Genomic DNA, 13,575 nt, shown 5'->3' with positions numbered 1-13,575 from the left:
GCAGAAAATGGGTAGCGATCATGAGCAGATATCCCAGGGCAGCAGGGGGCGGAGGAGGGAGCTGCAGAGCTCCTGAGGAGGACAGTCTGCATATGCACCACGGGCAGATCATATCAGACACCTGGGACGCTCAGGGGCTGAGCCAGATGGGATTCTAGAGGCCAAGCTCCAATTCATTCTCTGCCCATGGCCACAGGGAGCCAAGCTGAGTGGAAATCTCAGCCTGGCACACACGCCCTTTGCAGGGCCTCACTCTTCTCTACCACGGGTTGAGACGGAGTCAAGGGGCTCGGGCCGGTCCCCCAGAGCTGGCAGTTCTGAGTCCCTACCAGCTCCTCCAAGCCATGCCACACTCTCAGAACAGGCCAGCAGGACCCTGTGGAGGCGGGGCGGGGCTGCAGCCTTGCCCAAGTGTTTCCTTGGCCCACAGCCAGCCCCCAGGTCATGGTGAAAGGCCCTGCCCATAGTGGAAGGGGCACCAAGACTGCCCAGCGCTCCCTTTAGTCTTCCCTATGGGAGCAGGGAACAAGCAGAGTTGGAGGCACAGATCCTCCTCGCCAGCAGTGGACGGTGGGCCTAGCCCTGAGTGCACGGTGGGTGCCCCAGGCCAGGGGCCGCTATCTCGACTCCACCCCTTCCAGGTACTCCAGGGCCACATCGTAGCAAAAGTGGTACTGGTCCTAGATCGGGGAGAGGGAGAAAAGGAATCAGCCGCCAGACCCTGCCCTAGTACTAGAAGTGAAAGGGAGAGGGGAAGGGAGAGGAGAGAGGCCCATCCTTGGGGGAAGGAGGAAAATGGGGGTAAAGTTCTGACACTAGAGGACTAGAACCCAAGACCTGACTGTGGGGACCAGATATAGGAGAGTAAGTGCTGAGGGCCCAGGCTGGGCATGGGGGAGCTGCCCCTCACCAAGGTCTCCACCATATTAGGCTTGTAGTTGCGAAGCGTTTTGGCAGCAAAGAAAACGTCCACCAGGTTGTGGCAGCGGATCATCTCCAGGACCGTGGCACAGGCACAGAAGGTGCCGCTGCGGCCGCCCCCGTTTCTAAATGAGACAAAGAAAGTTTGAGGGCCAGGACCAGGGAACCCAAAGGTGAATGACAGGGCTGGGGGACCAAAAGGGAGGAGTGGCAGGGCCAGAATTTAAGGGGATGGAGTCAGAAGCTAAGATGACATCCTTAAGGCGTCTAGGAAGAAACAGATTCTGAGAGAAAGGAAGCCCAGATACACCCCAAGAAAAAGACTCCCAGAGATAGTCAGTAACAGAGCACGGCTAGACCACAAGTAAGCAATGAAGAACAAAATGGAAAGCGAGCCCTGAGAAGACAGGTCACCACCACTGCAACCCAGACCCACTGGTAGACACACCACACAAACACACACAGAGACACTCCCAGCCCCTCAGCCCCTCTCCCTCTCTCCCTGTGACTCTGGGGTATGGTGGCTCCTGGGAGGCAGGGGACTGACGAGGCCCTCAGCCTCTTCCTTGAAGGCACTCAAGGCCCCGAGGGCCCTGATTGACTCAGCTCCCTACCCCAGCATCCAATATGCTCAGCCTCACACTGAGAGGGGTTAAGTGCTAAAAGGTGAAAAAGTGGGGAGCAAAGGAGTGATTGCATAGACATGAGTGAGTAACTGAATTACTGAATGAGGGTATATGGATGGATGGATGAATTCATCTGCATGCCTACATGAACAAAGACCAGAATGCCTTTGGCTTCAAAGCATGCTACCATTTCATGGGAATAAAAATTCTGACTTAGGACTCTTTGATAAGGTCAAAGGTCACACAGAGTGCTCCTTTGAAGCTGACTTGGTTTCTCCAGGGAAGGCAGGGACGACCTCAGCTGGTTGAGTAGAGGCCAGGTCACAGCCCTCTGGGAGCTCAGGGGTCTCAGGGCCAATCTTGGGGGCTCTCTCAGACTGAACCTGTCCTGCAGTTCCCGGTGCATCCGTCCACCCTCCTGCAGGGCCAGCACTCACAGGCAGTGCACAATGGTGCGCCCATCCCCACTCTCCGCCTGCCACTTGTCTACTTCAGCCAGCAAGTGCAGGAAAGCCTTCTTGGAGTCAGGTGTGTCCCGATATGCAGACCAGCGCAGGAACTGGAAGTGCCGAACCAGCAGGTGCCCCTCCTGCAGCTGGGGGTGCATCAGCCAGACAGAGGGACATAAGCGCCCAGGTCACGGGAGACCTCGATGACCTCAAGAGATCACTGAAGGCCACCCCAACCGCCATACCCACTCTCACCCTGGGCTCCCCAGAACACTCACCCGAGAGATGTTCTGCACCCGGAAGACACGGGCCACCAAGTCCTCGTCTGCAGTGCCTGACACAAACTCCACCTCCATAAGGCCATACTGCTGTCGGCCTGGCTCTGGCCAGTACTGCAGACAGGGCTGGGGGACCGGCACCAAGAGAGAGAGCTCAGTTAAGTGGTCTGGGGCAGCATGGTCACACCCACCCCTAGACCTCCACTCCACACTTACCCTGGGGCTACCATGCACCCTAGCCCACCCACCCACTCTAGATTCACCTTCAAAATCCCCTCACTTGCCACCACTCCACCCATGAAACAGCTGCACCCACTCCCATGCACTCTGAACCAACACATTCAAATCAGCCAAGACCAAATCTACATAGACAGCACTAGTGCCCACTGCCATGTGGCTACAAATCTGCACCTTACCATATTCTCTCTCCCTCTCTCTCTCTCTCACACACACACAACCCTCCTTCCAGGGATAGGCCTCAGATGACCCCCATCCCTGACCCTCTCTCTCACTGCCTCTGCCCTTCAACACCAGCTCACAGAGGCGAGGCATCCTTGATGCTGCGACACAGCGCAGCACCCCCACCCCTGACCCAGGGCCCTTCCATGAGGCAAGGTCCTACATGCATCCCTCCCCCAGGCCACAGACTCAAAACAGTGGAGGGACAGAGGAGGCACAGAGGAGGGACAGAGGAGGCACAGCCCCAACACACACATGTGCAGGTCTTCCAGCTTAGTCAGTCGGAGTCCCAGCTTCTAGCGTCAGCTGCACCTGGAGCCTGGGCAAGGCTCTTCCTTTCTCTGGGCCCCAGATTCCCCAACTGTACAAATGTCCCCAAGCTCCCTCTCAGAACACTGCTATGCTTCCTCTCTGACCACAGTCCCATGAGATGAGGACATTACCTTCCTCTGTTTGCCTAGAGCCCTGGCAGCTCCTTGCATGTAGGCCTTTGCACATGCTGTTCACTCCCTCTCCATGGATCATTCTTACCCCATCTCTTCACCTAATCAACTCTCCTCTTCCTACACATCTCAACCCAGGCTCCACTTCCTCCAGGAAGCCCTCCCTGATACACTGTTCCTCAGGCTCTTCTGTGCCCATATTGGCTCCATGACAGCCCTTTTCCCTATGTGCTATCACTATCTTATTTTATACTTGCTTCCCCCTGGGCCATGAGATCCTGAGAGGGGTTGCGTCTTCACCTTCTCTGTCTCTCCACTGCCCACTGCAGGGCCTGGCACAGAGCCACTTGCAGGAAAAGTTGGTTTAATGAATGAGTAAATCAGTAATCAGTGAATGATGTCCAAGTAAGCATCCCTTTTGGGGTCCCTTCTCCCCACTCCAGAGAACATACCTTCCTTACCACAGCTGGGATTCCCTCCTGCCCCTGCCAGGGGCTGGAACTGATTACCTTGCAGTCCTGGGTCATTTACACCAAATGCCAGACTCAAAGAGTCCCATTAATAAGGTTTTCTGGAGGCAGCCATTAAGAGGCCTAAGGCACTTGACTGCTAACCAGCAGGCTGGCGGTTCAAACCCACCAGCCATTCCTCGGAAGGAAGAGTAGGCAATCTACTTCCGTAGTGATACCACCTTGGAAACCCAAGGAGGGGTCACTATGAGTCGGACCCAACTCGATGGCAGTGAGTTTGGCTTTGGGTTTTTTAATGCTCATTTTACAGCAAATCTTCCTGCCCAACCAAGGCAGAGAACTGAGGACACAGGGGTATCAGAAACCTAGGAGCATCTAGAAGGAAGGCTGGGCATCTGGATCTGTACTTCCCGGGAGCTCCAGTCTCAGGAGCCCCAAAAGGAAATGGAGGCAGCTGGAGGGATTGCCCCTGGGCTGTAGTCACAGAGGCAATGTCGAGAAGGACTTCAGAAGTCACTGTTACCCTTGTCATCTTCATCCCTACCATGTATAAGGTGCCTGGTACCTACCAGGCAGAGTATAGTTCTAAGCATCTAACACACATCTCCCATGGTCCTCACAAGAACTCCCTGAGAAAGAGTCCTGTGATAGTCTCCATTTTACAGAGAAATGACACTGAGGCTCAAAGGGGTAAATTAACTCACCTTATGTCACATAATCAAAAAGTGAGGAAGCCTGGATTTCACTCTGCCTCAAAGGCCCCATCAATCATGGGCAGTTTAGTCAAATGACTGAAAGAGCAATGGCTCTGGAATGAGGCATTCCATGGTGGGGGACAAAACTCTGCCACTTCACAGACCTTGGGGAAGTCACTTCATCATTTTGGGTCTTAATTTTTTTCCCTGAAGCCTTCATTCCCCAACCATGGAAGGTATACAAGTGGGAGTGTAAGGCAGAGTCCCTGGCATAAAGCAGGTACTCAATGAACCCTGGTGGTGCAACGGTTAAGCACTTGGCTCCAAACCAAAGGTTTGACAGTTCAAGTCCACCCAGCACCTCTGCAGGAGAAAGACCTTGCCATCTGCTTCTGTACAAAATTACAGCCAAGAAAACCCTATGGGGCAGATCTACTCTGTTACATGGGTCACTATGAGTCACAAGTCAGCTTGATAATACCCAACATGTTTCTCCAATCTGGGACCCTTGTTTTACACATTAGAAAACCAAGGCTCTAGGAGAGGGAGTGTGACTTGCCTAAGGTCACACAACAAAGAGGTGGCAGAGCAAGGGTCAGCCACTTGGTTTTTGGGACTCCACCCTTGAACAAACCAGTGCCCTGGGGCAGCAGCAGTCTGCTGGCTAGCAGGGCACCTCACCCAGGCAGAGTTGGACTGGTTCAGCTGGTTGAGCATGACAATGGAGGTGCACCCGTAGTCATAGACCAGCCGCCAGAAGTCGGGCGTGGTGCTCTGCAGTGGATGCAGGGTCACGATGAAGGCCGCGCTCCGCGTGTAACTCTGCAGGAAAAGCAGGAATCAAAGGGGCCCTGTTCATGGTCCCAACGCACCGAGCCCGTGCCACAGGCTATCCTCCCCGCCCTGCCCTCCCTAGGTCAGCTCCGCCCCCACAGGCCCACGCTGTCTCCAGCAAGCCATTTCAGAGGGTACCACACTGAGTTGGCTAGAGTTGACAGGGTGGCCCCCAGGCCTCTAGTGTGCAAACCCACAGAACTGAAGAGCAAAAGGTTCTCAAATACGCGGCAACTCAGGCACAACTGAGGAAGCTCAGGTATAGACGGAGGCTGGCCAAGCCTGCTCCCGCCTCAGAGCCTCCGCATCTGCTGTTCCTGTTGCCTGAAACGCCTTCCCCAAATGTTTGCGTGGCTTCCTCCTTCACATCTGTCCGGTCTTTGGTTAACTGTTACCTCTTCAATGAGGCTATCCTTTGCCACCTCACTGAAAGTACACACACAGCCCTCTAAACCCACCTTAAACGATTTTTCTGCCTGGGTGTTATTTGTAGAAAATTACCAGTGCTTTATATTCCATCATATATCTGTCTACTGAGGGTTCCACCCCATTCCCAAATGCAAGATTCCAAAGAGAGATTCCTGGGTATTATCGTACCCAACTCATGGCAGGGGTTCAGTAAATATTTTTGAATAAATGAATCTCTTATGGTCCTTCCAGCTCTGTGCCTCAGGAGTCTGAAACCCTAGCCCAGACTCTCAAATTCAGCAGAGGAATATCCCCCCGAGGCTGGGGGCAGAGGAAGTAGCCTCTAAATGGTTCCTGAACCCTCAGAACATGCCAGAATTGGGCTAGGGAACAGGTCACCATTGCAGGATGGGTCCTGGAGCAGGTTCCAGCTGGATAACACCAAGAAAAGCTCCTGTGGCTCCAGACATCAGCCCACACCCTCCCTCCCCAAAATCCCCTGAAGCACTCGTCCTACCCTAGGCTCTGCTGGGCCTGATCCTTGAGACAGCCCTGCCTGAACTCCATGACCCAGACCTCCACTCAGACTAAGAGGAATACTTGAGGCAGAGCACTGGGTTGACCGCCCTGAATGAAAGACCACTGGGGGTAGGAAGTACCCCATGGGCCTAGTCCCAGAAAAGGGTAGAGGTCCCCTCTACATCAGAACCCTCAGCTCTGCTCCCTGGGCCTTCCCAAGCTCTCACATCAGTCAGGGCTGCGTTGATATAGTTGTTGGGGTCCCCGTCAGTGGAAATGAGGAAAGGCAGGCAGCGGTCGGGTGGCAGGACATCCATGCTGCGGTTCTTGTCACGGTTCCGGGGCAGCAGGGCAATGCTGCACTCCTCCACATCCAGGGGTGGCGTCACCGAGTTCAGTGTCTGTGAGGTGGGGGAAGGGATGGGAGGGTTCAATCCAGCACTCACTGGGTCTCCTCAGAGCCCAGTGAAAGCAGCTGGGTTATTAGCCCCATTTTATAGATGGAGAAACAGAGGTCCAGAAAAACCACTACCTTCTCCTATGCAAGGCCACACAAGGCCTAGATGGAGCTCTGAGACCGGGGTCATCCTCCTGGCCCAGCTGTGTCACCCTAGGTAAGTTACTGTATCTCTCTAACTCAGTTTTCCTGAATTATAAAATGGGTTAATAATAGGCCTGACCATGGGACTATCATGAAATAAAATGAGATAATGCCAAGCACCAAGCATGGAGCCTGGCACACATGGGGCTCAGTAAGTGGAAGGCACAGTGATGACCATGAGCAGTTGATCAGCCCCTTTTATTCAGACAAGGCTGAAACCTCACGTCTTCCACAAAGTGGATCCCAGGTACTTGGCACTGGTGGCTGCCTTCCTCAGTCATGGCCCTGCCTGCACAGAACAAAAACCCTGGGCACCTGGCATTATATCAAGCCAGGGGCTCTAGGGTCATCTCCTCCATCCCTCAGCCTTTGTGCCTCATACCACCCCAGATTCATGGGGTCTCAATGGGAAAGAGAGCTTCTTTCTCTTGTTCTTGGGAATCCCTAACAGGGAACCCCAATCTCTCATGATCCCCAAAGTCTGACAACCTTCTCCAGGAAACACAGCCAGCATTTCTATGGGATCACTCTGTGTGGCTCTGAAGCACCAGGTAGGCAGCGCGTGCTGTCCTGCTGAACCTTTGCAGAAACCCTGGGATGGAAAGGACATCTGGGGTCTCTGCCTGCCCAGTGATGGCTCTCAGACTCATCTCTGGAGAACCAGCCTTCCTCTAAATCAATACAAGTGACTTGGGTAAGACTGGCCCCACTCCCAGAACCAAGCGTTGGGCATGTAACCAAGGTCTGGGCTAATCGATGTGTTCCATCTCTCTTGACCCAGGGACAGATTCAGGCATGGATACATAAGAATCGGTCCAGGACTTTTGTTAGGGCTCTAAGGAGCTACAAGTGCTTTTTCCACTGAGTCTTCTGGCAGCAGAGATGAATAAGCCTGGCATTGGTGGCAGCCAAGATGCAGGCCTGAGAAGGAAGCCAAACACAGATGAGAGCAGGACTCAGAGTAGACAGAGACTAGGTACAGGCCTCATCATGAGCCCCTGGATCCAGCCAATAATTGAAGGTGTACCACCCAGATTGAACTGGATTTTTGTCACTTGCAGCCAAAAGAATACTGTTGAACACAAGTCTTATAGGGTAGATATTAACTAGGTTTGTTTTTGTTTTATTTTAATAAGTAAGACAACTGAGGTTTGGAAAGGTAAAGTAACTTGTTTAAAACTAATAGTCCAACTCAGTCTGCAAACTGTGGTCTCAATCTGATCCCTCCTGCTTGGCCCTCAATGTCTTCTACCACACCGAGGATCTCCTAACACACTCAGACCCACTCACGCACATGCACCCACACACTCACACATAAACCCACACGTTTACACTCACACATCTCACACCTGGAACTCTTCCCGCAGCTGGGAGGAGTTACTCTGAGGGTCAATGCGGATCATCTCCTTGTAGGCAGCCTTGAACTCGCTGACAGGGATGGTGGTCTCCCCACACAGACAAGCTTCCAGGATGGCATCATGGATGAAGATGTACTGCTCCTGGAACAGGAGGCAAGAATATGAGGAACCAAGAGAAGCCTAGAAGCTGGAGCTTTTGGAGTGAAGACGGGGTGGAGCAAGCTGAAGGTTGAGGCAGGGATGCTTTGAGGTGTGGTCCAACCATATGTTAATAAAAGTGGGACCAATCTTACTTGAAACAACCTCTCATGGATATATTGGGTCCAGGCATGGGGGGAAGGCTGGTAATAATAATAATACACGTTGGTGCTGAGTCAATTCCAACTCCTAGCCACCCCGTGTGTGTCACCATAGAACTGCACTCCACAGGGTCTTCAATGGCTGTAATCTTTCAGAAATAGATCACCAGGCCTTTCTTCCAAGTGCCTCTGGGTGGACTTCAACTGCCAATCTTCCAGTCGGCAGCCAACACAGAATGTTTACATCAATAATAACAGCTACCATTTGAGTGACCACATGCTGGGCACTGTGCTACATGCTTTACATTCCCAAAGCTCATCTTTCGTCCCTATAACCACCCTTTAAGAAGCTCTAAAAGATGACAGGACAGCTCAATGTGTCATATCTAGTGAGGATACAAGCCTGGGTATGTCATGGCTACAAAGTCCATGATCTTGGCCCACTGCTGTTGGACCTCACCTAACAGAACACAGTGGAGTTGAGTTTGGGAAAATTCTAAGAGGCTGGCAGCCCAAGTTCTGGGATGGGAAAAAACGGGAAATCCTGGGGAAGGGAGGAGCCTAAGGAGTTAGCCTCCACCAGCTCTGAGCTCCCTCACAAGGAATCAAGTCCTTGAGGGGAAACTGGGGACAGGGCTGGGTCCCCACACCTCAGTCTGGATCATGTTGACACGTCGGGAGCAGAGAGTCTTCACACAGTTGTAAATGTCCACGACGCCCTCGCACTCCGCCATGTCCAGCATCACATCCAGGACGATGTAGCAACCTGTGCGACCGGTGCCAGCACTGGAGAAAGAGTGGTCCCAGGCCAGGTCAGAGCCTTGGGGGAGGAGCCCAGGACCAAGATGAACGAGAGGGAGGTGGAACCAGTCATATGTGCACCATGTAACAGACAGGGGACACAGAGAGACTTTCCCCTGACAAAGAGGATCCAGAGAGAAGGTTGAAGAAGAGTGAAACATGACAGAGGACACAGCTGGGGACAGGCCTTGGGACAGGAGAGGAAAGCATGGAGCAGGAAGAATGCAGAGGTGAAACCAGACCAAATTAGAAACTTAGATTGAAGGGGGGCAGCAAAAATAATGCTTGGACCTTAATCTAGGGATGTTCTTTCCATTTAGGAAACAGCCTAAATGTCCATCAACAAAACAAAACGTGGTCCACACATACAATGAAATTCTACTCAGCCACAAAGAGAAAGGAGTCCTGATACAAATACATCGTGGATAAACCTTGAAAACATCATGCTGAGTGAAGTCAGTCAGACAAATAGGGCAAATATTTTAAGATTCTACTTATATGAAATATCTAGAACAGACAAGCATGTGAAGACCTAAGTTTATTAGTGGTTAGCAGAGGTGAGGGGGAGGAGGACTCATCGCTTAGAAGATGCTGAGCTTCTGTTAAGGTGTTGGGAGAATTTGGAAACATAATGGTGACGGTTGCAGAACTGATGAACACAACTGAATTATACATGTAAAGAATGTTGAAATAGTAAATGTTTTGTTTATACATTTTTAGCACAATTAAAAAAAAATAATAATAACGTTCTTTCCTTCTGGATACCCCAAAGTTTCCTGCATATACTTCCAAATCTTACATGTACAGCATCTCCTCGGTGAGCCTCCCAACCCTTCCAAGCATATGTTATCCTCTTTGAGTTCCCAGAACAGCCAGGGCAGGCTGTTATTAAAACACTCTTGCTGCTATGTGGCCATTGTTTATGTGGCTGTCTCCCTAACCCGACTGGGAACTCACTGAGGGCTGGGGTTGTGTGTGATGCACCTCTGTGCTCCTCACGCTTAGCACTGGGCTGAGCAGCACTGGAGAGAAGCGAGGAGCAGACAAAGATGACACTAAGATTTCAAGATTCCAAATGTTAGCAAAGACACAAAGCAATTGGATCTGCCATACACCACTGGTGGAGGTTTAAATTAGTAAAACCACTTTGGAAAACTAAGTGGCAGTATGTACTAAAGATCAGTGTTTGCACATACACCGATTCCATTCCTACACACAGACCCAACAGAAATGCATCCATATGTTGGCCAAAAGACACGCTATAGAAAGTTCCTAGCAGCACTGTTCATAATAGATCAGAACTGGAAAGGAATAACTTAAATGCCTGTCAACAGCAGAATGGATAAATGCATTGTGGTTTATCCACCCACCAGAACATGGTACAATATGGATGAATCTTACAAACATAAAGCTGAAGGAAAGAAGTCATAGTCAAAGAGTGCATACTGTATGACACCATTTTTGCTAAGTTCCAAAACAGGTAAAACTAATCTATGGTGTTTAGAAGTGAGAGTTGTGAGGTGGGTGGATAGAGACTGGAAGGGGCTCAAAGGGACTTCTGGGTGCTGCTACTGTTCTGTTGCTTGATCTGAGTCCTGGTTATTTCACAGGTGTGTTTGGTTTGTGAAGATTCATTAAGTTACATATACACTTATGATTTTGCATTTTGCTTTACATGTATCAATCAAGTTTTATTTTTAAGAAATGGTATCTTAAAGAGGCTTGAAGAAATCAAAGAGAAGCTGATTTGGGGATGGCTGGGCAGAGAGAAGAATGCATCTGGCATGTGGCATGCAGAGAGTTAGTAAGACTCCAAATAGAGGGACCAAGTCACAATATGGAGGTGCGGTGTAGTAAATTACTTAGTGTGGCTTTTCTACCCATAAGTCTTTGTAAACTCTAAGGTGGGAATTGCTATTAGCTACGGAGGAGATCCTGATTTTAAAGTCGCCCACCTGGGTTATTTCTGTTGGGCGTGGCACAATACAATGTTCTGGGAAGTTCCCACTCTCTCTCACGTGCTTAGAGTTCTGATGCTATGATTGGCTAGTTTGACCACCCTGCCGGGCTCAAAAGGAGGCCTCCTAGAGGCAGAACTCTCTCTCTCTGACTGCTGGTGGAGGAAGACGTGCTGCCGAAAGAGACACGCACCCCTGAAAGAGACACGTGCTGCTGGGAAAGAGCCGCAAGAGACACGCATCACTGAGTGAGACGCCGAGGGACCAGCACTGCTGAGAAAGAGACTGTGAGAGACTCTTGGCTGAGGGACGGTGGGCTGGGAGAGAGACTGAGCGTTCTTCCTGAACTTGAGTTGTAGCCTGGTGCTTCCCTAATAAACCCCATAATCTGTGAGTTCTGTGTGGCCACTGCAGTGAATTATCGAACCCAGGAGAGAGGTGGTGGGTGCTTTGGGAGGAACGGTTGGTGAAAGGGCTGGAGGGAGGCAGCATGTCTGGCCTTGAAGTAATAGGCCTTGGGTTACTGCTGGTAATCCTGTCTTCCTCTCGTGGGATTAGAGGAGGTCAGAACATGTGGCCTCCTTGCCGTTTTTGCAGGAGGTCAAGGACTTGTGGGCCCAGGGAACTGACAGACGCCACAAGGGTTAGAGGTTAAGGCCTCTGTCCTGGTCTGGGCCCTCATTTAAGAGGCAAGAGGAAGATATGAGCCAGGGAGGAAGCAGAGCAGGGAGAAGGGGGGACAGAGGAGCCAACCGAGGCAGGAATTGGGAAAGGAAGAGGTAGTGAAGAAGGCCAGAGGCTGCAGACAGTGTGAAGACCAAGGGATAGGGTAAGCCCACTGGTTTTGGCAAGGAGAAGATGAAGTCCTTCCCAGCACCTGGTCCAAATCTAGTAGGCACCAGGAATGCAATGTACACTTACTGAATGAAAGTAAACTTAGATTCGATCCTGCCTGGTGTCTCACCAAGTTCTGATCCCCCTCTGTGTCTCCAGAACCTCCTTGGCATCTGGGCCAAGGGGCTCCACAGGTCTTGGAGGTCACAGAAGGTGACAACCCCAGAGCCAAAGCACAAAGGAGCTTTTGGGGGACATTCCTTCCTGTCCTCTGTCCCTGAGCAAGATAAGCCAAAGAACCCTCTGAACCCTTGGAACCAACCTCATTTCCAGCCCAACTTCCCTTCTTCTCCTTGGGATTCCCAGAGTCCCCACCTGCAGTGGATGACGATGGGCCCAGCATCAGGTGGGGTGGAGATCTTCACACGCCGGATGAAGGCCAGCAGCCCTGTAGCATGGTAGGGGACACCATGCTCTGGCCATGCAGTGAAGTGGAACTGGCGGACCTCGTGCCGGGCAGAGTAGCCTCTCTAGGGGAGAAAATAGTAACAACAGTCAGTGTCCCTGTCAGTATCTATTAGATACTGACTGTGTACCAGGCTCTGTGTGAGCACCTCACAGGTATGATCTCAATAATCCCACTAATACACCAGGCAAATGAGGAAATGAAGGCTCAGAGAAACCACTTGTCCAAGGGTAGGTAAATGTTATCCAGAACTTGGATCTAGGTCTGCCTGATACCTAAACCTGGCATATTAAACACCCACTTCTCTCAATTGTTGTATGACCTGGGACATTATTTCGACTCTCCAGGTCTTGGGTTAAAGGGGAGAAACTGCTCTTCCTCTGAGGGTTTTACAGAGTGGACCAAATAGAATCTTGGACAAGAGGATTCATTGGCCAGTCACATGTGGCCTTTCATGAATGATGTAACCACTCTGAGCCTCATTTTCCTAATCTGTACACTGGGACTGATGGCAAGCACCCAATCCTGCAGAGCTTTCCAGGCCTGAAAGATAATGTGCATATGGGGCTCAGCACAGAGCCCAAGGGTAGAAGCCAACACTTGGCATCTATCATCACCATCTTCATTATACCTACTTTCTCTTGAAATTACCAGCAAAGACTGAGCCTTTTGCTTACTGAGCCCTGCAAAGACAGGCACCACCTTCCTGTCCTTTAACAGGGCTCCCAGCAAGCAGTTAGCAATAGCTGCTTCCTCACCCTTCCTGCTCCCTTCTCACACCTGGGTTGGGGGAGATGGGAAGGGGGTGAGTGACGTAGGTAATGGAGTGACTCACCCGCTCCAGGGCAAAGGTGCGCACAACATATTCAGCTAGAGTCTCTGTCTTCATCAGCGTGATCTTGATGTCCCCGTACATGTCCGAGTCCTCTGGCCAGTACCGTGAGCATTTCACCTGTAGTCCCCAGCAGGTAGATCTCAGCTGACTCTTCACTACTGCCCTAAGCCCACCATGCCCCACTCCCTACCTTACAGCCCCGCTTACCCTGCCCACCTCCACCAACTTGGTGATCATGACGATGCTGGAACAGTGTTCTTGCCACACCATACGCCAGAAGTCGTAGACCATCTCAGGCTTTGGCCCTGGGGGCAGGGAGGG

General features: G+C 51.4%; 1 protein-coding gene across 1 annotated transcript in view; it reads right to left on the bottom strand.

Annotated features, from left to right (window-relative positions):
- Positions 1 to 617: 617 nt before the first annotated feature.
- PTPRU (protein tyrosine phosphatase receptor type U) overlaps positions 618 to 13,575 on the bottom strand; it is a 111,780-nt gene continuing 98,822 nt past the window's right edge. The window contains exons 21-31 of the mRNA XM_007935844.2: positions 13,462 to 13,559; positions 13,255 to 13,371; positions 12,329 to 12,483; positions 9,011 to 9,146; positions 8,053 to 8,202; positions 6,330 to 6,503; positions 5,023 to 5,163; positions 2,275 to 2,400; positions 1,985 to 2,142; positions 911 to 1,046; positions 618 to 680 (exon numbers count right to left, since the gene is read on the bottom strand). Of these exons, the coding sequence (XP_007934035.1) occupies positions 618 to 680; positions 911 to 1,046; positions 1,985 to 2,142; positions 2,275 to 2,400; positions 5,023 to 5,163; positions 6,330 to 6,503; positions 8,053 to 8,202; positions 9,011 to 9,146; positions 12,329 to 12,483; positions 13,255 to 13,371; positions 13,462 to 13,559 (1,454 nt within the window). The remainder of the gene's footprint in view (positions 681 to 910; positions 1,047 to 1,984; positions 2,143 to 2,274; positions 2,401 to 5,022; positions 5,164 to 6,329; positions 6,504 to 8,052; positions 8,203 to 9,010; positions 9,147 to 12,328; positions 12,484 to 13,254; positions 13,372 to 13,461; positions 13,560 to 13,575) is intronic.

The sequence above is a fragment of the Orycteropus afer genome, unplaced genomic scaffold (assembly GCF_000298275.1).
Source record: "Orycteropus afer afer isolate SDZICR_OR568_19922 unplaced genomic scaffold, OryAfe1.0 scaffold00031, whole genome shotgun sequence".
NCBI classification, from domain to species: Eukaryota; Metazoa; Chordata; class Mammalia; order Tubulidentata; family Orycteropodidae; genus Orycteropus; species Orycteropus afer.
This window is presented reverse-complemented; position numbering and strand designations above follow the sequence as displayed.